This window comes from Pteropus medius, unplaced genomic scaffold, assembly GCF_902729225.1.
Source record: "Pteropus medius unplaced genomic scaffold, Ma_sr-lr_union100, whole genome shotgun sequence".
Taxonomy (NCBI): Eukaryota; Metazoa; Chordata; class Mammalia; order Chiroptera; family Pteropodidae; genus Pteropus; species Pteropus medius.
This window is the reverse complement of record NW_024351648.1, coordinates 4,125,633-4,149,206: the sequence shown is the minus strand read 5'-3', so window position 1 is coordinate 4,149,206 and position 23,574 is coordinate 4,125,633. Positions and strand designations below refer to the sequence as shown.

General features: G+C 51.0%; 2 protein-coding genes across 4 annotated transcripts in view; one reads left to right on the top strand and one right to left on the bottom strand.

Annotated features, from left to right (window-relative positions):
* The window catches only part of ADAMTS17 (ADAM metallopeptidase with thrombospondin type 1 motif 17), a 273,147-nt gene that overhangs the window by 241,575 nt on the left and 7,998 nt on the right, over positions 1–23,574 (top strand). The gene's annotated exons all lie outside the window — the stretch shown is intronic.
* Positions 11,110–23,574, bottom strand: part of MEF2A (myocyte enhancer factor 2A) — a 107,440-nt gene continuing 94,975 nt past the window's right edge. For 2 of the 3 annotated variants that reach the window (XM_039844089.1, XM_039844090.1), the window contains 3 exons: positions 20,320–20,446; positions 14,286–14,412; positions 11,664–11,991 (listed from right to left, as the gene is read on the bottom strand). In XM_039844089.1, the coding sequence (XP_039700023.1) occupies positions 11,664–11,991; positions 14,286–14,412; positions 20,320–20,446 (582 nt within the window). Of the gene's footprint in view, positions 11,992–14,285; positions 14,413–20,319; positions 20,447–23,574 lie in introns of all 3 variants that reach the window. The other variant, XM_039844088.1, reaches the window with a different exon arrangement.

The window sequence follows — 23,574 nt, the reverse complement described above, 5'->3', positions numbered from 1 at the left end:
TGGACATTTCCCCAGATGTAGAATGACTGGACCATCTGCTGGTCGTATTTCTAGTTTTTTGGAGAACCTCCATCACTTTTCCATAGCGGCTGTACCAGTTTACAGTCCCAAAAGCAGCCCCGAGGGCTCCCTCTTCTCCACGTCCTCGCCAGCACTTAATCTTGTCTTTTCGATGACAGCCATTCTAACAGGCGTGAGGTGGTATCTCGTGATTTTGATTTGCATGATTAGTGATGTTGATTGAGCATCTTTCCATGTCCCTGTTGGCTGTTCCTATAACTTCAGGTCCTTTGCTCATTTTTTAATTGGATGATTTTTTTTGCTATTGAGTTATATGAGGTTTTTTTAGTATATTTTGGATATTAACCTCTTAAAGGATTTAGGGTTTGAAATATTTTTCCCGTTCTATAAGTTGCTTTACATTTTGGTGGTTTCGCTGTGTAGCTTTTTCGTCTGATGGAGTCCCACTCATTTATTTTTCATGTGCTGGCTCGTGCTCTGTGTCTCATCCAAAAAGTCATCGCTAAGGCCGGTGTCGAGGACCTTCCTGTCTTTGTTTGCTTCTAGGAGTTTTATGGTTTTCAGCCTTATAGTCAAGTCTTTAACCCATGTTGAGTTAACTTTTGTGAGTGGTGTAAGGTAGGGTTCTACTTGCTTTCACGCATGAATATCTAGTTTCCCCAGCAGCATTTATTGAAAAGACCATCTTTTCGCCATTGAGTATTCTTGGCTCCCTTATCGATTATTACTTGACTACATATGCAGTGTGTATATTTTTTTCTGGGCTCGATTCCGTTCCTTTGGCCTGTCTGCTTCAATGCCCTTACCGATACTGTTTTGATCACCGTAGCTTTATACTTGACCTTGAAATCAGGAATTGTGATGCCTCTTGCCTTGTACTTTGTTCGGATTGCTTTAGCTGTTTGGTGTCTTTTGTGCTTCCAAATTTTAGGATTGTTCTTTCTACGCCCATAAAAATTGCCATTGAAATCTTGATAGGGATATGATTGAAACTATAGATGACTTTTAGTAATATGGAAATTTTAGCAATTAAATCTCCCAATCCATGAACACGGGGAAACTGCCATTTATTTGCATCATCTTTGATTTCTTTCATCAATGTCATATAGTTTTCAGTGGACAGATCTTGTACCTCCTTGATTGGATTTATTTCTAAGTATTTTATTGTTTTTGATGCTATTGTAAATGGGATCATTTTATTTCTTTTTTCAGATCATTGTGAATGTATACAAATACTACTGTTTTTTGTATGTTAATTTTGTATCCTGGACCTTAACTGAATTTATGAGTCTTTAAGATTTTGTATGGATAAAATTGTGTCATGTACACATGGAGACAGTTTTACTTTTCCAATTCTGGGGCTTTTTAGTTCTTGCCCGAATGCCCTTGGCCAGGACTCCAGTACTGCGCTGAGTAGGGTTAGTGAGAGTGGCAGCCTTTTCCTCTCAGAGGAAAAGCTTTAACCTTTCACAGCAAAGCGTGATGTTAGCCGTGGGCTTGTCGTACGGGACCTTTACATCGAAGTACGTTCCTTCTAGATCCGATCGGTTAAGTGTTTACCATGAACCAGCTCAGTTTTGTTCATTTTTCCTGTTGTCTTTCTGTTCCATTTTTCATTTATCCGCTCTAATCTTCCTTTTGCTAACTTTGGGCTCAGTTTCTAAATTTTTAAGATGTAGAGTTTATGTGGTTTATTCGAGGTTTTTTTTTTTTTAAAGTTGCTCACATTTTTAAAAATTAAAGTTGACATACAGCATTATTAGTTTAGAGTATAAAGTAGCAATTTGACATTTATATATCTTACGATGTGATTGCCATAAGTTTAGTAATCATCCGTTACTGTACAGCTAGTTGCCTAATGTAGGTGTTTATTGCTATGAAATTCCCCCTTAGAACGGTTTTTGCTGCATCCCGGAAGTTTTGGTATGTTGTATTTCCATCTTAGTTTGTCTCAACATACTTTTTAATTTTCTCTTTAATTTTTTTTGACCCATTGGTTGTTCAGGAGAGTGTTGTTTAATTTCCACGTCCTCGTGAATTTCTCGGTTTTCTTCCTGCATTGATTTCAGAGAAGATGCTTGGTCCGATTCAGTCCTCCTGAATTTGCTAAGACGTGTTATGTGGCCTAACATATGGTCTAGCCTAGAAATTGCTTCAAGGGTGTTTGAGAAGAATGTGTATTCTGACGTTGTTGGATATAATGTATATGTCTGTTAGGTCGATTTGGTCTATAGTGTCCTCCGTATCTGCTGTTTTATTGATGAGTGTCAATAAAATGTCTCCAGCTGTTACTGTACTATTTCTCCTTTTAGCTCTGTTTTTGCTTTATTTACGTGCTCTGACGTTAGGTGCATACATATTTACAATTTTATGTCTCTTTGATGGATAAATACACCCCTTTACTTTGTCTTTTTACCATTTTTAGTTGAAAACCTATTTTGTCTGAGTATAGTTACCCGTTTTTTTTTTTTTTTGGTTTTGTTTTTGTTACCGTTGCTTGAAATGTCTTTTTCCATCCCATCGTTCTCAGTATACGTGAGTCTTTAAGGCTAAAGTGAGTCTCTTGTAAGCACCTCTTTGGATCTTTGGAATAATGTTGATTCATTCAGCTCTTCTGCGTCTTCGATTGGAGAGTTTAATCCGTTTATGTTTACGGTAATCAACAGGTAAGGATTTACTATTGGTGGTTTTGTAGACGTAGGTTCTACTTATCCTGCTCTCTCTGTGTTTTGCTTTGACTTCATCACGTCTTTCTGTGTGATCACCAGACGTCTTGTGGTCACCGTAAGGCCTTCGTACAGTATCTCATAAGACTGTATTAAACCGATCGCTCATCTTGCGTACCATTTCTAAACTTCACACTTCACCTCTCCTCCCCTCCATTTTAGGATATCGATGTTACAGTACTTATTTTCTATATCGCGTAACCCTTAGCAGATTATTGTAGTTTTTCTAACTTTTAAACTAGAGATGTCGGTGATTTATGCACCATCTTACCATATCTGACTTGGACTATACATTTATCATTTCCAGTGAGTTTCATGCTGTCGTCTGGTTTTTAGGACGTTTCTGAGCACAGAGGGGCTCAGTCCAGGCTGCGGGGCGCGGCCCCTCACGCCAGCTTGGTCTGAGGTGCTTTGCCGCCTGGGCAGCGCCTGTTTTGGGGAACAGTCAGGCAGCTCGGGTTCTGCTTTCAGAGAGCGGATGAGGGGCGGATTTCCGTGGAAGGCGATGATGGTGGCATTCGGGCTCCGGTCACTGGCCGGTGTGAAGCGCTGTCCCCCACCAGGAAGCACGTGCAGCTTTTCCCAGACGGGGTGCCGCTCGTAGCTCCCGTTCAAGGGGTCACGCCGGCCTGTTCCCTCGGGGGTTTTCTCCGGCTCTGACCGTTGCCTGGAAGTTAGTTTTTAATGACGAGCAGAGAGAAGCTTCCACTTACCTCTCCTGGCCTGTTTTCTGCCATTTCTCAAACACGAGCCAGGAGTTCCCTGATTGTGGAGATGTTTGGCTTAAAAGAGTGACAACCGTCTGTGTCTAAGACGGGGTTTGAAAGTGTGTGCTCCCCTTAGCAGGAGCACACACTTTCGGGGTGTCTGTCCCTGTGTCTGGCAGGTCCACTGTCCACCCCCCAGACCTGTTTCCTAGAGTGCCAGGGAAGGCAAGGACTCACCTGATGGACTGATCCATCTGTTCACTCAGGTGACACATGGGGCGCTGCCTCTGTGCCAGGTGCCGGCTGCGGTGGCCTGGCAGGTGTCACTGGGAGGTGGGGCTGCACAGGAGCCTGCGCTGCACAGGGGGAGGGGGGCATGTCTAAAAGCCATCGAATGTGGGACGGCCACTTGGGCTGGCAGGAGCAGGAGGCCGAGCTCGGTGTAGGGGGGACCCGGAGAAGTGTGATGAGGGCCATCTGAGCTTTGTAACTAACCCCGCACCCCCGCCACATCTTCGTGAGGCTGCTGCTTCCTCTTCCCGCGCCACACACGGAGAGACCAAGCCAAGGCCGCAGAGCTGGTGCAGGGCTTGCCGGGGTCCAGCCCGGGCTGGCAGGCTCGGGGGCCCACATCTGCACCCCTTTGCTGGGGCCTTGCCGCTCTGCCGCGTGTGGCCGTCACTGTGGGCCTGGGGGAGCACACTGTGACCCAGGCTCGCCGGACACTGGCCTTGGCTGAGCTGGGCCCGTGGCCGCCCACGGCAGGGCTTCAGGGCAGGCAGGGAGGGGACAGTTAGGGTTCCTGCTGGTCCACGCGGGGCTCTAGCCGGTCAGCCCTTCCCGCCTGCGTCCCCGCTGGCGCCAGAGGGAGTGGAGTGGCCCTGGTGCTGGCGAAGTCGCCTCCTGTGGCCCTTTCCCTGCCAGTGCCTAACGCCCTGGGACCTCTTTCCGGAGGGGGGGGCGGCGGCATGGGGCGGGGGGCGCAGACAGCCAGCGGGGTGCCGGGTACGGTGGCGCCCCTGAGAGCTGGGGCCGCCCTCCTGCACGGCCCGGGAAGGGCCAGCAGGCTGGTCTGGTGCGACTGCGGCCTGTGACCCGTGCCGGTCACATCCCTTCTCAAACCCGCGCGGGGGCCCTGAGGGAGCCACAGCGGGGTGTGCTGTGCGGCGGGCGCCCCGCCATCAGAGGATTGTGCCATCTGAAACGCGGTGAGCCCCTGGTTATTCATTCAGAACCTTCCAGGGCAGCAGTTACGCTGAGGGGCTGTGTGGTGACAGGACGGGGCCCCTGCCCCCGAGGTTCACGTAACGCACTGGGGCAGACAGGACCTAGTGTGAGGTCAGCCTGTCGGGGCAGATGGCTTCGTGAGGGGGACACTGAGGTGGCGTGTGGCTTTCGGAGTGGGGCTCAGTACTGTGAGGGGTGTGACAAAGGCCCCGGCCCGGGCTCCTGTGAACGGGGGACTGAGCAGCCTGGTGGCCCAGGGGGACTGGAACTGCGGGAAGACGCTGCGGGGAGCCTGCGGCGTTGCGTGCAGGTGACGCGGACGTGGCCTGGCGGGCAGCGGGAAGCCCCGGGGAGCCGTGGCGCGGCCGAGCGCGGGCGAGCACTGTGGGGAGCCCTGCACAGGCCGCAGACCTCACAGAGGCGACACAGGGACGGCGGCAAGTCCGTCTGGGGAGCTTGGGGACCGTTTCGTCCTCGTTCTCGTTTGGGTTCATTGGGCCTCTAAGATCTGGCGTTTATATGGTTTCGTCCAATTTGGGAAAAGGAGCCATCATTCCCAGCACGTCCTCCTGGTCATTCCCGTGGTCACACGTGTATTGGGCCGTCGGGCGTTGGCCCTCTGCCCACTGACGCTTTGCGCGTTTGTCGTCGTCAGCCTGGGCGTGCTCACTGCCGCGGCCGCCCGTGCGGCGCGTGGCCTGGTGGCTCGTAGGGGAGCTGTCAGCAGGTGGATGTGCTGCCGCTGACCAGTGACGGGAGGCAGGGCGCGTCCAGTCCTGCCAGCACCTCTAGGGCCGTCGCTGTCGCTGTGCGGCTCTCCCGATGGCGTGTGGAGCAAAGCCGGAGGGGCTCCCTGGAGGTGGGCGTGGTGTCGCTGGCCAGTGACAGACGGCAGGGCAAACCCATGCCCCAGAGCAGCTGCCGTGACCGCTTCGGGCGGGTGGAGGGGCTGGTCCTCTGAGCCCTGAGCCAGTGGTGGCCGTCGGCCCAGAGCCCCCGGGCTGGTGTCCTGCACCCCCCAGAGCTGCAGAAGCCCAGGCTGGCCGTAGGCACAGCTCCCCGGCTCCGGTGGGACAGGGGGGACTCGGGTGTCTGTCCTGACTTGTACAGCCAGAGACCTTGGCTGGACTGGGGCCCAGGCCCTGGGAGGGGGTGCAGGGGTGGGGGGGGGGGGGGCAGGGGGTGGGGAGGGGGCGGGGCTAAGGCCTGTGAACACCTGTGGTGGCAAAACCCGGGCGGTGACTCCGTGTGCAGGGCCGATGTCCCAGGGCCCCTCCCCCGGCAAGCGCCGTCCTGGTGCCTGACAGTGCCAGCCTGGGGGGCGGGACGATCAGGTGAAACGAAGCTGCCCCCTTCTCTTGTGCGGTTGTGTTTTTCCTCCCTACTGAACCCTAAGTGGATTCGGAGGTGCCCTGGCCTGTTTGCTGGCTGTCACACCGCTGATCTCGGGCAGGGCGGGGGAGCTGGGACTGGGGTTCTTCCCTTTCCTCACGTGGCCCGATGGCTCTGGTTGGGCGTCCGGTGCTGCTGGCCAGGCGTGGACAGTGGGCGTCCCCATCTCGTTCCTGACCCTAGGGGAAAAGCTCAGCCTTTCACCGTTGAGGACGTTGGCTGTGTGTCTGTCACGCGTGGCCTTTACCGTGTTGAGATGTGTTGCTTCTAAATGCAGTTCGTCGCGCGTTTGTAACATGAAATGATTTTGTATCTTGTCGGATGCGTTTTCTGCATCTATCGGAACCATGGTGACTTTTGTCTTTCATTGTGAACGTGGCGCGTCACACGGATCTGCGTGCGTCAGAACCAACCTCGCGTTCCAGGGAGACCCCGCTCAACCACGGCGAACGATCCTGTCAGCGCGCCGAACCGGGCTCGAGGCTTCGCTGAGAATGTCTGCGTCTTCATCCCTCAGGGATGTTGGTCTTTTTTTTGTTCCTACACTGTCCTCATCTGGCTTTGGTATCAGGGCAATAATGTCTCACAGGTGACGGTGCCCTCGACACATCGGCTCAGTGGCTCCAGCCGGGCTCCCCTGGAAAGCTGCTGTCTTGCCCCCCGTCACTGATCGGTAGCTCAGGGACCTACTCAGAGTAGACGGGGTTCCTCACACCGGCACCCCCTAACGAGCATCTTGTTCCGGGCCTTCCCCCTACATCTCCTCATTGTAGTTCCGTGGGGAAGAGCCGTCCCTCGTCCCCACTTATTTGCTGAGACCGTTCCGGGCTCCTTTACTGTATCCCGTGGGTCCTAATCTAGTCCTGTCATTGTCCCTGAGCTGCTGTAACGAGACAGAACGTCGGAGTCCGTGACGCGTCCAGGCTCCGTCCGTCCTGTGTTCTTTCCAGTGAAGAGAGGCCGACACCCCCGCCTCTCAGGGGGTGACGGGCGTTCTTCCCAAGTGTCTGTCGGGAGGGTGGTGAGAGGCCGGCGAGGCGCCCGTCGCTAGCACCGTGCGGTGGCTCCTGCTCCCGGCAGCACTGTGGCTGTGCACAGGTTACGGTCGCGGGGAGCCGGGCGAGGGACATGTGGAGACAGTTACTGTTTCAACTTTTTAAAGACGTTTTTAAAAAGGTCAAAAGGGAGCGGGGGGGTCATGCAGCGAAACCCGCCAGCGCCGAGCGTTCGTTGCCAGCTCCGTCACGTGCCTTGGCACAGACAGCGGGCAGGGGCGGGCGGAAGGAGGTGACGGGCGTCTGGGCCGTGCCCCCCGCGGGTGAGCCGCCCCCTCATGTCCCCTCAGGGAAGTGGGCGAGAGAGCCGGTCCTCAGCCCGCGCCGGGACAGCTGGGGACCAGGGCACACCCAGTGTCACACGCTGGGTGCCGCAGGAGGGCACTAGCCCGCTCAGCCCCCAGGAGCCCCTGTCCCCGAGGTCGAGGTGCCTGTGTGGGACCTCCTCAGTCTTCCGGTCAGGGGTACTCTGACCCCTGTGGGCAATGGACAGGCGGCCGCCGCCATCGCGCTGGCACAGGGCCAGCCGCAAAAGCCCGTCCCGGCGCAGGAAGCAGCCCCGAGGCCGGCGCCCCGGGAGCCGCCGCGCTGGGCGCGGGGCGTTTTCAGCCACAGGACCGGCTCTCCGAGCCTGCGGCGGCCCCGCTGCAGCCGGCAGGTAGAGCCAGGTGAACATGGAGATTTCGTCTCACTGACAGCAGACCGTGCTTAGAGGAGCTGGCTCGGAAGGCTGCCCGGAGGAGGAGGACTCTCTCTCCATGGCAGGTTCATTTCTTAGACCTATTTCTTTTAGTAACAAAATTCGTTTAGCAAGCCCGCTGCTGCCCCTGGCTCGGCGTTACGTGTGCATCTGGGGAAACGTGTCATGCCCTAAGCTCGAGGATGCACGCGACCCAATGCTGGCGGGTTCCCACACCCCCTCGCCGCGGCGGTGGGGTACGCCTGTCCTCATTAGAGCCTGAAGGGGTTGACCCGAGTCCCGCCGGCTGCAGGTGGGGAGGGGAGGGTGGAAGGGACGACTGGTGGCAGAGATGACAGAGTCTGGAGTACACAGGAAAAGCCAGTCCGTCTTTACTGTAGTGAGTGCAGGATACAAAGAGTTTACAACAACCTCTAGCATTTTCTTAACCATTTGATAAAAAGTTCACTATCATATTTATTGTATAATGAAGAAAAAACAACACATTCAGGGAAAAATTGAGATTAACTTATTTTTCATCGCAAGGATGGCAACAAAGTCCAGCTTGTGCCGCCAAACGGTTTTACATGATCAAACCGTGTACAGCTTCTTGTGTGAACTGTTGACTACAAACATTTACCAAATACATAAATCTCTTTTAAAAAAGCCATTTTAAATATAGCAAAGCAGTGTCTTCTTGCACAGCAAAGTGAAGAAAGTTTCTACAGAGAAATAAAAGTTTTACATTTGTAAAATCTTTTTCACATTCTAATCATCATCTAGCTTCGTATGACCCAATGCCAGGAGTTCTCTGCTTCCTTATTTACTATGTATTTCTTGTGCGCGTGGTGGTTGACACGGAAAATGGTATGCGTTAGTAGTTTTCCTTCTACGTAAAGGAAATGGTGAAATGTGTTCTTTTAGAACAAACCCCTGATTTAGTCTAGAACACAATGGACAGGGATTAGGGCTCAAAAGATGGAGTTTTGGTTGGGACACCTGTGGCCATGCAATGGTGACTTTCACTCGATGGAACACCCTTAGGGGGCTGCAGGGTACAGCTGCTGGAAACCGTACTCTAACCCGTGCAATTTACGCTAAGCTTTTTTTGTTTTTGTCTTTTAGTAATAAAATACTTCATCTGAAGGGATAAAATTTTCTTATGATGGTGTCATACAAAACACATGAGTCTAAAAGGGTAAGAAATGTAGGTTCTAAATAACCCTGTCAGTGACTTCCCCACTGAGTCGGTTTCCATCAGGACACGTGTGTGTTCGTACGTGGTGTCGCGGTGAGGGGTGTCAAGTCCGCGTGCTCCCAGTCACTGCGTGTGTGGGGAAAGGGTTAACAGTCTAATACTCAGTTCCTGAAAACGGAATACACTGTTCCTTGGTCAGTGTAATTGAAATACAAACTCCGAGCCGTGTGTAGTATTGTTTTAGAAAACAGTAGTTGTATTGATTATAAACCTGCATAGAAAGAAAGACTATTGAGATACAGTCAGAAAAGCCATCTCATAAGGCACACAAGAAAATAGACAGTAAATGTGAATGTGGTAACTCCTATCCCACGTCCAGCCGAAGTTCATGAACGTGCATAAACAATGACGAAGGAATCACGTAACACTCTCAAAGCTATGAATGGTTTACGAGTGGTAAGGATTATCTTGGAAATTCAGTGTCTTGTTTCTGTTAGGTGTGACCTCATGAGGAAATGTGCCTGTACGTAGTTCAGTAAAATAAGGACATTTTTAAAGCAAAACGAATCCTTTCTGATAAGAGCCAAACACGTCCGTGCTGACGCGAGAGCACGTCGCCCTCCCTTTTTTGGCCTCTATCAAAACTTACTAATCCGACTGTCGTGGAGACAGAATTCCACTTTGCGGCTGTGACTGCCACAGCTTCACACCTGTGTGTCACTCAGAAAATCTGGCTGATTTGTCACAAAGAGCATATAAGGAAAACCTCAAAAGGAACACAATTTACAGGGGAAAACAAAACCTAAGTACAAATTGTAGGGAGCTGCTGAATATTGTTTAAAATACTAAACAGCAGCATTTTTAAACCCTTATTTTGATTTCTCGGGAAAAGCAGTATTTAAAAATCTATGGTGACAGACAGACTGGACTCTGACTTTTGTTCCTAGCACGAGGCCGGGAGATGACACGCTGGCCGTCAGCAGGACACCGGCCCCTGGAGGCGGCGGCCACGGCACCGTCAGAGGCGGGATGGCCGCATTTTGTAACCAGCGGCGTCATCGTGGGCCCAGGAAAAAGACGCCAGCCCCCGATGAACATTTCCCTAATCATTTACCACTTAGAAAACCTTTGTGCTCATCTACTATTTTGCCATTTTTTCTAGTATTTATTAAGTCAGCTTTTTCTACTATATTTTTTCCTCACAAAAGGCAAGATTTCAATAATGCCTTATAAAATCTGTTACAACACATTTTATATTTATGCAGGATGAACTTGACACCAATTTTTTTTTGCCACTTTGCTATTTATGTACACATATAAAATATATAATGATGCTCAACCCATACAGCACGAGGATTACAACGTAACGTCACGCTTCACCACCAGTGAGGGGAGAAACCCCTTTCCACAATCCTCCGAAGAGACCGGGCTAATAATTAAAATCCAAAGTACAGTATATTTAACAAAATAGTAAATATTAAACAGTGAATACTCTACTTAATAAGGATCTCGCCTTTTCTCCCCAAATTGGCGGCAATCCACAAAAATATACTTTTTAATCTGGTGACCATACAATACATAGGTACTTACATCAAAGGTGATAATATATTTCAGATGCTATGTACACAAAGAGTTTGGCTCAACTTTTAATTTACATATAGAATAAGTGTTCATGGCTTTTTTTTTCCAAGGTTCTGCTTGCAAGATATTTTTTCCCCTCTTAGAATAAAACTAAAAAGTTAAAACAAGATAAAGCTATTCTCTAAAAAAAAAAAAAGTTAAAACATACAGCTTTGGCTTATATAAATAATTCATAGCAGAATGTTTTCAAAAGTAGTGAATATAATTTTATATATAGTCATCAATTCATAAGGGTGTTTTCTTTCATATAAAATATACATGAGCTAAAATCAGTTTCTTTAATTTTTAAGATATGACTGTAAAAAGAAACTTCTGACATAGTCCAATTATAACTTAATATATTAATTTCTTTTGTTAATGCTCTATATTTCTAGGCTAGTATTTTCTGAATCTCATGCGCGTTTTCTATTCTCTCTCGTTAGCTAAAGATCACTTCTTTGACCCAATACATTTTTGCACGTGCAAAACAGTTATGTGTGGGGCTTTTTTTTTTTCCATTTGTTTTTTAATATCGACAGCCCTTTACCATGCACCCCTTTGCAACAGAGACCCATGCCGGGTTGGGGAGTTAATATAAACGACATTCTATGTACAGTATTGCTTTCTTGGTTCCTGCTTTTCTACGGCTCTGGTCTACAAAGCATTTTTCTTGGGTACTAAAGTCACCGCACAGTTAAATAGCACAAGGAGGGGCCCTCGAGGTCGCCGCAAGCTAGTGTGGGAGAGTCACACGTGGGTACGTTTCTCTGCAAAAACTGGTGATCTCGTGAAACAAGGAAGTGCCAGACTAGACTGCCTACAGGGTGCTTGGCTTGCCAGGGGCCACACACCTGCACATCTACGCGGAGCTCGCAGGGAAGTGCCTGACGGCGAATGCGACAGGCCCACACACACACACGCACGCCCACATACATACACAGCCTCTACACATGTGTGTATGTACACATAAATATTTACCTCGCGTCCTTACCGACCGATTCGGGTACGTCGGGCAGCTCACTGCAGCCGCTCGGGCGCCTAGGTGACCCACGCGTCCATCCTCATGCGCTTCCCCGAGGGGCTCGCGCGGTCCTCCGCGTGCGGGGGCCGGCCCAGCACCACCGGGGCGTGGAAGTCGCCCCGGGGGTCCTCCCGGTCACTGCCGTCGTAGGAGCTGCTCGAGCTGCTCAGACTGTCCACAGGGGAGCGCCCCATGTCCTGCCGGGGCTGCGGGGGCTGCGGCTGCGGCTGGAAGCCCGAAGGGGTCATTCGATCCCGGGGAGGTGAAATCGGTTCTGACTTAATGTTGATGTTTTGGTTGGTGTTAATGGATAAATTCGAACCCTGAGATAACTGCCCTCCAGAACTGGAAAAAGGAAAAAAAAAAAGACGTCAGACGGTTTGTGAGCGTCTGCACCGCGGGAAGGACACCACGGACCGCGCCTGGCTGCGAGGCCGGCCCGCGTCCGCATCCGCACCCGCAGCAGAACCTCCTGCACCGGCGAGGGCCACGCCCCTCGCGCGGCCTGAGCGAGGCGCAGCCCCCCGGCAGGGCGAGGGCGGAGGGCGGGTTCCCGTCTCACGAACCTCGATGTGCTGTTACCCGAACCTCGATGTGCTGTTACCCGCCGGCCCAGCCACCGCACGCCTCGGTATTTACTCAGGGGAGCTGGAAACTTAACGCTTACACAAAAACCTGGGCGCAGAAGTTCACGGCTGCTTTACTCATTCGTAATTCCCCAGACTTCGAAGCAGCCGCGACGCCTGTCCCTCAGTAGGTGGCTGGGCGAGCGGCACCGGGGGAAATGAGCTGGCCAGCCGTGAAAGCGGCCGAGCTGAAACGGCTGGGTTGGAGGATTGCGACGAGGCAGGGCCAACCCGATGGCGGCTGCCGGGGCGGGGGCGGGGGCAGATGAGCAGGCAGAGCACCGAGGGTTTTCGGGGCGCTGGAACTGCTCCTTCAATGGCAGCGATCCCTGTGCTTCTACGTTCGTCAAGTGCCCCCGATGGCAACACCAGAGTCGACCCCACAGCAGGCAAGCTCTAGGCCGCGCGGTGCCCGCACGCCTGTGCGCGCACGGACCTTACGCGTGGCACATGCTGTGCGGCGCTGATGGGGACGTGTGACTGAGGACGGGGAACGTCCTTGCTACCCAGCTCTGGTGTGAACTTCAAACTGTTCGAAAAATCGTTCATTAAATAAACTTTTTTAATAAGTTTAAAAAAATGAACTAATGCTAAATCTATAGGCAAAACTTTGAGAAATATGACATGAGCATAATCTCACAATATCGCCCCCAAATATTTTTCAATTGGAAAGGGAAACCTAGGAACGTTATGGAGATACGGCCAACACTTAACCAAGTGACCGAGGTCACTGTCACCAGTAATGCAACACCTGACAGCATGCGCTGAGGCTACCACATGGCTTCTGCGGTTATCCTGCCTAAACTAATTTCAGTCTAATCGTGACGAAATGTCAGACAAACCAAACAAAAAGAGGCCTTTAGTGGCCCGTTCTACCCACGCCCTTGGTACTTTCGTAGCTGAAGTCCCCCAAACAGCGTCCAATGCCGTCAAGGACCAAAACAGGAGAAGGACACAGCGACGTGACGGCTCCCTCTCCCCGTCCTCGCTGTGCTCCGCTGGTCCTGTGACAGGCACAACATCCCCTCTACTGCCACAGCAACTCTAAGGATGAGCAACAGTCTCAAAAGTAGGCCACGTGCTCAGAGTGCGCCAGCTACCCCCGACGGAGTGCCAGACATCCCCCCCCTTCTGCACCCCCTTCTACCAACTGATGACTAAGCGGCCTACTTTTTTAGGATAAAACAAACTGGTCCACCACCCAGACAGCGGAATGCCATGCAGCGACTTCTAGGGCTGAGGCCTGAGGGCCTTTGTCCAGGCCGTAATTCCCAAGAGACAACCTATATAGCAGAAGGTATTGCGCACTTAGGTCAGAATTCAGGAGGCGGGGTGGCCCTGGAGACAGGCTGGATGGCTCTGCCGACCCCGCTCCAGGGGCCGACTGTCCGCTGGCACCGCAAACACAGAGCCGCTGCTCCCCCCTGCCGGCGACGTCCGGGGCTGCTGTCAACCCTTTCCGCTCACGTGCCCACAGCCTGCCCACAACGAACGAGCGTGCTCTTTGTGGACGCTGCTTGGCGAGGTGCAGGGAGCGGGCTCAACCCTGGAATCCTGTGGTCTGCTGCATGCACGAGGCATCCTGCCAGCGAGGTCCAACCCCTAGGCCCTCCCGAGCCGGGGACAAAGCGAAGGGCACAGCTCATCCCCCGGCTCTGCTCATATTCACCAAGCGAAACCTGCAGCAGGGCAGGTGCGCCCCAACGCCTCCGAGCTGCCTCCAACGGTGGCATCAGACACAGGGCTGGGCAAGAGGAGGCAGAAGGGGGTGCACGTGCCTCAGTACCCCCTTAGATACCGAATCTCCCCAGCACGTCCACATACGAGAAGCCCCGCTCCCCGCATCTGTCCTGGGCACGCTCAGTCTGCCCAACACCCAAGCTGTCACCTAGAGCCATGGGAACGATGTTCCTCCCAACGCTTGTGCCACCTGCAAGTGTCACTGCAGGTCACACAGAAGTCTAGAAAAAGGGAGGGCGCAAGCTGGGGGCGGAGCCGCTTCCAGTTACTCACACCAAGGAGCTGAGGGCTGCTTGTCCTAAATGGTGCTGCTGCCAGGCCGACACCTGCCCCAGGGACAGCATTCCTGGGGAGCCGAAGCCCTGCAAGGCCGACAGGTCCGCGCTGCTCAGCGAATAATCTGGAAAAGAGAGACAGACACACAGCTGATGCACCGAGAGCTTCACAAACACCTGGGAACTCTCGAAGCTGCTGGAGAGAAGCCAGGCTCCTCAGCGTCACGCGCTCGGGCCTCGACCCCGCAGGAAATGTTCCTTTGGTTGCTTTAGAGGACCTAGCTATGTAGTCATTTGGAATTATTTCAATAAAATAGGTTTCAATTTTGTACTGAATGTTTATACTTCATGATTTCACAAAAAGTTGGGAGACCTTTCCAGACCTTAAATAATAAAGAGGCCGTCACTAACGGGTGTCCCTTGTGCAAGTGTCATTTTAAATACATACGCCACCAGGACCCTCCCGAGAAAAAGACTCCAGCTCACATGGACCGAGCTTGGATCTGCAAGTCCGTGCTCCTGAAGGAGCAGGGACAGGAAAGACGCCATGCCCCTTCCCAGGGGGGCACCAGGCTGAGTGACACACACGGTACATACATTACTGCTACGCAACTAATTGCAGTTGTTCAAACTACAAGGAATGTCAAACATCTTTGAGAGCAAACAAAGTATGTTCAAGTTCATGAAAAAGCTCAGTGTCACCGGAGTATAATGTAGGTCATTTTATACGCATGATTCAGTCACCGTCACTTACACCAAGACTGGGGACAGGAGCTGTCATTCGCACGTGGAGTTATTTCAGTTCATTAACGCCTGTCTCTTCCATTCAGCTCTGAAGAGGGTGGCAAACGCTACTTTTAACTTTTCTTTTCTCAAGAGAGGTGTCTTCCCGGTGAATTAACATTTTTTTTAAAAAGCAACTGAGCTGAAACAGTCGAACTGGGGCTTTTCTCCTTCTGCGTCCCCTAAGGCTGTCCGTCCGCGTCCACAGAAGTCGGGGTGGAGGGTCCAGGGACCCCTGTGAGTCCCCAGCTCTCCTGACTTCTGCTTCCAAGGTCCTTCCAGCTACCTACTTGCCAGGTCCACATGGACGTCCCCAAACTCCTCAAGTTCAGTATGACCAAACTGACCTCATCTCTCCTCCAAACCTGCTTCTCTGTAACCCGCTTCCCACGTGCCCCGAGAATACTCGCCGGCGGCGCCTGTGGCTGCAGCGCCGACCCCGAGACAACCGGCGGACGACAGCCGTGACCTCACTCCCCAAGTCTGTCACGCAACACCCGCTTGTCATTTTCACGTCGCTCTAGTGTATCTGAAGTCTTTGGAAATAAACGACGTTCTATTTATAGCATTCTATTTTTAGTGGTATTTCCATTTACAAAATACAGTAATTCTTGATCACTGAAAATGTCATCCTAGAAAACGGCACGTTCCCTCGAGTGATGTTAAACGGGCGTCGGCAGCGAGCTGCACTTGTCTTCCTAACGGGGCGAGGGTTAAACACTCCTCAGCCTGGCGAACGGCACCCACAGTACGTGGCTGCCCGTGCGGCTCCCCGCTCCCTTCCGCCACCGCCGGTCAGCTCCAGCTCCTGCCTCTCCCGCCGGGCCAGGTGTCACCATCTGTGCGCCACCGCGCTAGTCCAGGCCGGTCGCCAGCGCAGGGGCCTCTTCGGGGTGTCCTCGCACTCACATTTGCCCCTACGCACCGTACCCAAAGGGATCTTTAAACAACAAATGGGTCACGACACCTCGCTGCTCAAAACCTTTTGATGGCTTCTCGATGCTCTCAAGATAAAGTCCCAACGTGGCCCGTAAATCTCCACTTAATCTCTCTAGTTTCAGCTCTAGCCGGCACCGCCCCTCCAGCCTGTGGACACAGCACCCCAAAGCCCCGACACTGTCCCCAGTCTGCCCGCCTGACTCCTTCAGGTCGAAGCTTAAATGCGGCCCCACCATGGCTGTGGCACATCATTCCTAGAGCTCTCTGCCTTCCCCCCAACCAGCCCCACGTCCCACTAACCAAGCACCCCTGGACTTCCACACTGAGTGATCCCTGAGCGTTTGCTGCGTGCTCACAAACGGGTGTGAAGCTGGGAACGATCTGAGGGGTGCGGCGCTGTCGGGGCTTCCTTCCCCCGGAGCCAGGGTGCTTCTGCTCCCTTATGCCCTTCACTGCCCATGGCACGCGCTGGACTCTGAGCACGTACAGGAAGGCGGATGATACTAAAGACAGACAGACCATGGGTGCGCGTTTAAAAACGCGGAGATAGCATGTTAGAGATCATGTGGTCAAACGGAACAGGACAAGGGCCCCGAGAGGGAGCAAAGACTCAGTCAGGGAGGAGGAGGAATGAGACCGCGGCTAAGCGGCTGATGGTTTGGAGAGACTGACTCCATTTCCAAGTTTTGGTAACTCCTTCTGGACTTTTAAAAAAACAAACGTTCTACTCCTATTTCTAAAAACAAGTGCCGCGGGACCCCCCGTCAAGACGGCCGGTAGGTACCGCCGCACGCGCCGCCTCTCACGACCACATCGCGATTACGACTAAACTACAGAACACCCATCACTGAGAACCGCCTGTGACCACGGTGATAAAGAAGTAGCCACGCTGAGACTGGTAGGAGGGGTGGAGTCGCAAAATGGGCTTGTGCCACACCGTGTGGCGGATAAAAATTGGAAGTGATACCTTGGCTGTGGTGGACCCCCCAGAGGAGCGAGGGGCCCCGGCCCAGGCACCAGTGCCAAAAGGAGAAGTCCGCATAACATCTGGCTGTGAAAAGCAGCAGAGAGTCCCTCGGCGAGACTCGGGAGGGCTGCTGCAGGCCCCCCGACATCCTCTTAAAGGGCCCACGCAGACTCCCGCTCACCTGCTCCGAGCCCCAGAGCAGGGTAAGCCACTTGAAAAGCAGCAGGGACATACGGGGAGGAAGTGAACTGACCAGCTTCAGGACGAAGGCTAGAGGGACGGTGCTCAGGGAAGCTCTCTCCAAGGCCAGAAGTGCTGGCAGTCCCCACTGTCCCTTGCTTCAGCCACACCCCCACCCAGCCAGCAGACACCAAATCCTTAAGCAGCTAACGCCATTTGCTGAGCCCTGCTGATTCCCTGCGGCCCAGCCCGAGCCTCTGTCAGGAGCTTTCCCACACAGCGGCCTCCCTCACCTCACACAGCAGACTTTCTTAAAACGTCTCAAAGATCCATAAACCCCAAGCACGCAGCAGCGGGCCGTGGCGTGCCCCGCACCTCCTGCCAAGCGGCCCCAAGTCCGGCACCAGTGGCAGCCGGCCTTGGTTTGCAGCAGCCTCTCCCAGGCACCTCCAGGCCCAGTGCAGGCAGCGACCATCTGCAGTCCACGTTGTGGCTCCTACCAAGTGGCCCCGGTGGCCTTGGCCTGCACCAGAGCCCCTCCCCTCCCAAGCGGCCCCAGAACCCACGCAGGCAGTGGCCAGCTTCACACCACAGCAGAGCACTGTCCAACCACTGCCATACATGACACACCCAAAGGGCAGACTGGGCAGCACCGGAGCCCCGCTAAAGTGAATCCTGCTCCTTGGGGTCATCCCTGCATGACGGCAAGTCCACTGTGGTCACAGCCCGTCCCCGCATCAGTCAGCCTGAGAGTCGATCCCTCCCAGTGATGAGCCAACAGCAATTAAAGCTCGATGACAAGAGGGTGCACAGAAACCACACAAGGGGACACCCCTTGAGCACCCAGCTCAGGTGACCAGGGAGACTGTGCCACTGCATCCCACAGGACATCTACCACATAAGGCCATCTTGCCAAGACTGGGAGACTTAGGCCTCCCTAACACACAGAAATGAACAGAGGCAGCCAAAATGACACACGCATGTCCCAAATGAAAGAACAGGACAACACTTCAGAAAGATCGAAATGAAATGGAGATGAGCAATCTGCCAGATGCTGAGTTCAAAGCACTAGTTAACAGGATGCTTAATGAACTTAGGGGAAGAACAGATAAACTCTGAACTTCAACAGAGACAGAAAGCATAAAAACAAAGTCAGAAATGAAGACTACAATAAATGAAAAGAATACACTAGAAGGAATCGACAGCAGAGTACATGAAGCAGAGAGCACTAAATCAGTGATCTGGAAGACGAGGTAGCAGAAAACACGCAATCAGAACAAAAAGAAATTTTAAAAAATGAGGACTCTTTTAAGGGACAGCATATCAACATTTGCATCATAGGGGATAAAACCAGCTGCTGATTGACAAAGTCAGAAAAAGAGTGGACTTGAAAACCTATCTGAAGAAATAATGACGGAAAACTTCCCTGACCTGGTGAAGGAAATAGATACACAAGTCCAGGAAGCGCAGAATCCCAAACACGATGAACCCGAAGAGGCCCACATCAAGATGCACCATAATTAAAATGCCAAAGGTTAAAGACCAAGAATCTTAAAAGTAGCAAGGGAAAAGCAGGGAGCCCCCGAAGGCTGTCAGCTGATTTCTCGACAGCTTTGCCGGACAGAAGAGAGTGGCGTGAAATACTCAAAATGATGAACGGCAAGGACCTACCACCAAGACGACTCTACCCAGCAAAGGCATCATTTAGAATCGAAGGGCAGATAACGAGCTTCCCAGACAAGAAAAAGCTAAAGGAGTTCACCACCACCAGAACAGCGTCGCAAAGAATCTTAGAGACCTCTTTAAGAAGAAGAGATCAGAAATAACACAAGAAAGAAAAAAATTCTCACAGACCAAAGGCAAACACTTAAAAGCAGTGGATCAACCAACTATAAAGCTAGTATACAGGTTAAAAGGCAAAAGTTAGCAGGATCGTGTGTAACTACAGCAACAGAGATGCACACAGAAAAGCAGTAAAAAGTAATGACAGAAACATAAACGTAGAGCGGGTGAGAAAAAATCGTAGTGATTTTAGAATGTGTTCGAACTTAAGTGACCATCAACTTAAAAGAGACTGGTATGAACGTAGCTTGGTATGTAGGAAGCACACAGGGTAACCGCAAACCAAAAATCTATGAGAGACATACAAGAAATAAAGAGAAAGGAATCCAAACACGACACTACAGTAAGTCACCAACATACAAAGCAATCTTAAGAACAAAGCTGGAGGTATCACGCTACCCGATAGCAAACTATACTACAAGGCTGCAGTCATCAAAACAGCACGATATTGGCATAAAAACAGACACATAGGTCAATGGACCAGAATAGAGAGCCCAGAAATAAGCCCACGCCTATAAGGTCCATTCATCTATGACAAAGGAGGAAAGAATATACAGTCCCCTGGAGGGGATTGTGCTGAGTGAAATATGTCAGACAGAGAAAGACAAAGACCATATGACTTCGCTTATGTGTGGAATCTAAGAACAAACGAACAAACAGAACAAATGCGGAGACGCACTGCTTCCCGCCTTCGTCCCTGCGGCCCTGGGGCTCGGCTCGGCTGGCGAGCGGAACGGCCCACGTGGCTAAAAGCAGCCCCCACCCACTCCAGCGTTCTCGAACTTCCCTGACGTACCCCGAAAGCGGGTATCTAAGAGGAAGCGTCTAGACACACATAACTGAGTGCAAAGCTCCTCTCGGACGTGAGTGACTGGCTCTGAGAAACAAGGAAGGTCCTGGCTTTGTCCCTCTGGCACCAACAACAGAAACCGAGCGGGCAGCCACACGGAGGGACGTGCCCCACACGACACGACACGACACGCGCCACACGAGTCCCGGGGCGCGAGGGGCTCAGCCTCTGCGAAGCAGACTGACACGGCAGGAAGAGGGAGAAAGGACAGCACACGCCGAGCACACGCTCCCTGGCGTGACGCACACCGCGCCCCTGAAAACGGCTACCTGTTCCCTTGCTGGGAGATCCTCCTGCAAGTGATGTGTTCTTCTGTCATTTTCTCAAGGCTAGTATGTGTTTTCTAACATGTCCAAATGTGAATCTAAGAACTAGAAATACTTTCAATAAATATACCTTTTAAAAAAAAAAAAAATCACAAAAGCACGTTAGTCACAAAAGAGAACGGCCACGGGGCGACAGCGAGCTCACCAGTGTTGTAGGCGGTCGGCATCGCCGAGTACACCAGCCCCTGCGGAGGCAGGCTCGGGGTCGTCACGGACACCACCGGGGTAGCGAGAGGTTGAGTGGCTTGGGAACTGCTTATCCTTTGGGTATTCTGCGAGAGAGGAGGACAAAAGTGTTATCGTGTATTTATGTTCAGACTTCATGTTTTAAAAATAACATTCAATTTAAAAGTGACATTTTTCACAGTTTTCTGATGTGAATGTCATTACTTCCTGAAGCAGCGATGATGTGAAAACCTTCAAAATACTAATGGGAATCACTAAATATTTAATTCTAAGGGACAATTTTACACAAATTAGTCATTTTCTCCTGTCTTATTCATACGGAATTTACTGCTGTCAGAGACATACCCTTAACACAGAAACTCATTCTGAGTAATCACGCTTGTATGCATTCGCATAAATGAGGACTTGAGGCGACCCGAAATAAAGTGTGTGTAGGTTTTAAAGACCTGAGGACAGCAGAGGCCATGAGTCTATGGAGACGTAAGTCCCTGAGAGTAGGGATTAAAGCTGCTTGTACTTCAGCGCTTACACGTTAGGTGGCTTTACGCCGTGGCTCACTGAAGCGCAGCCTGTACCTGCGTCCCCTCCCCGTGAGCCTGCAGCTGATTGTACACACATGAAGTCACGTATATTTGATCACGACTGCTTTAGAGCAGTTTACGGTTCACAGCAAAACTGAGGGGGGGTCCAGCGATCTCTCCCGCCCACGATGCACAGCCTGATGGTCAACATCGCCCACCAGCTGACGGATTTGAGCGCAGGTTCAGGTATGCATCGCTCCACAGCTCCCGACTCTCCTGAACGGACAGGCCTGGCAGAGAGTGCTGGCGGACGTGCTGTGGACGGGGCTGTGCACGAGCATTCACTGCCTGCTGACCGACCCCACCACACGGCACCCTGCCTACACTGGGAACGAGGGATAAAACCAGCTGCTGAGCGACCAAGTCAATTCGGGACGGTCACCGTCCTCTCTGGGAGCAGTCTGTCACCAGGCTGGCTGGAAGACACTGACCAAAACCAAGGGTCAGAGGAACAGACAGACTCCATGTTCCTTCCATGTGGTGAGTGCACAGGGAGGCCAAAGCACACCTCCAGGGGTATTGTTTCTAAATGAAGAAGTGACAGCCCGATGACTGACATCTGGGGACAGAGGGATCTAAGCCACATCAATAAAAGTATAATTCAGATGATAAAGAATCAGAATGTGATTCGGTTTTCTCCATCGCCATTTTCAAAGGGTAATCAGTGAAGGACCACACAAATGCGAGCGAGTGCCCTTACTGTCATTACGAACCCTCTGGCCCAAGATTTCCACATAATTGGTGAAAAAGAGATAAACACGCTCATTCCCCTGGAGCTGTCGCGAAGTTGTTCGAAAACTGCAAGGCTTCTACGGGAATCTCTGTGGCCTGGCTCTCGAGAGTCTTCAGTGCAGGCTCCAGGGCACCTGTCCTCCCTCACTTTGGGTCAGAGCCATCCACGGTTATATTCTAGAGCTCAAACCGATTTGAAAAACTTTCTCAATTCTAAGAGATTGTGTTTGGCACTGTTTTACAAGAGTAAGTGACTTCTGAAACCATTAGAGGGCGACATATAGCTAGATAATTTACAAGGACACATTCGTGACAAGTTCTTAAGGGTAAATACTGAGGTCTAATCCAAGATGAATTATTCTATCTCAACTATAAACTTCCATTTGGTAATCGTTACTGTATCATTAAGTAAAGTGTTTTCCCCGAAAGATTCTATATCTGCACATGATGTAATCCAGCACCACGGTGACAGCTGACGAGTATGATTTAACCAATACAAAACCACATGCAAAACCACGAATGATCACAAAATCAAGAACGGTCTCTTAGGGACAGAGCACAGAACTTATTTGAAAAAAAAAACAAAAACTGTGCAAAACACACCAGCATGCATATAAGCATAATGATAAAATGTAAATAAAACCCAACAGATGCCTTCCCCCCATGCTTTCATGCAGTCTGCACCCCTCTTCCATGCTAAAAACTACACTTTTTCAAGTTTTTATCCCCTTTAAAAATCATCTAATGAGCAGGTGAAGTCAGATGATCGCTTCTGTGGGCTTCAGGTTTTAGTTCCCAAAGAAGAAATAGATCAACTCAAAGCTATTTTTAGTCAAACTTATGTGCCAGAAGAAAAGCAAACAGAAATCATTTGTTTTGGGAAAAAGGTTAATAGCTGCTTTTAAGAATGAAATCCCTTCTGATAGGAAAAAAGTAAGTTTGTGTATATTTCATTACAGACGCTCCTTTCAGTAAACAGGAAAACCCTTTGGGGTTCAGACCGTCTCATGCAGGATGAAATAATTCCAACTCTGTGAAAAGGTGACCTCACCAAAAATGATGTCATCTTTTTGAAAGAAAGAGAAATAACACAAGACCATGTGTTACAATCTGAGGAACTTTGAAGGTGAGGTCATTTTCTAAAAATACATTCATAATCTGGGGAACTATATAAGGTATTTTGTATCTTTCCTGTAAAAAATATCTTTCATGAGTGGTCTGTGATCATGGACAGCTATTGTTTTAAAAGGCTCCAACAAATAAAATGGGTGAAGATATACACTGAGAAGTAGAAAAACTAGATGCTGTATTCCCAGCAACTGGTTTAGTTACTCAGTGCACTTGGACAGTGTTTAGTAACAAAAGCCTGCGTAACAACGGGAACGCTGGTTAGATAAAAACACTCAGAGTCAGTACTTTCAACATCTTTTTCAACTCCCTTCAAGCAGAGACCCACACTCACCAACTCCAATTCCTCTTCCTCCGACTGCACTCAGCACAAGAGAAGGATGAGAGAGTTACTGAGAGGCTGGTACTCGAAAACGAAGTGTTTCTTTAGAAAAACATGTTATTTGGACACTAGCAATTGCTGCAAACTCTAAAGAGATAATTATATACGCAACAAATACAAATATAAGTTATTTATTGCCTCTGTACTTGCAGTGGATTTTAGAAGACTGGGAAGGTTCTCTGAAATGTCCCGGGGGCGGGATTTAGAGACCCCCTCTTGGCCCGCTCTTGGGCTGGCCGCACCTCCACACAGCCATGCTACCGCGACAGAGTTTAAAAGGGGCTCCGAATCACCACAGCAGTTTCTATCCGGAACCTTGAGAACGCTACCTCTGTACTTACACCTTACCCCTCCCATCCCGACCCCACCCGGTCACACGTGTCCACGTATT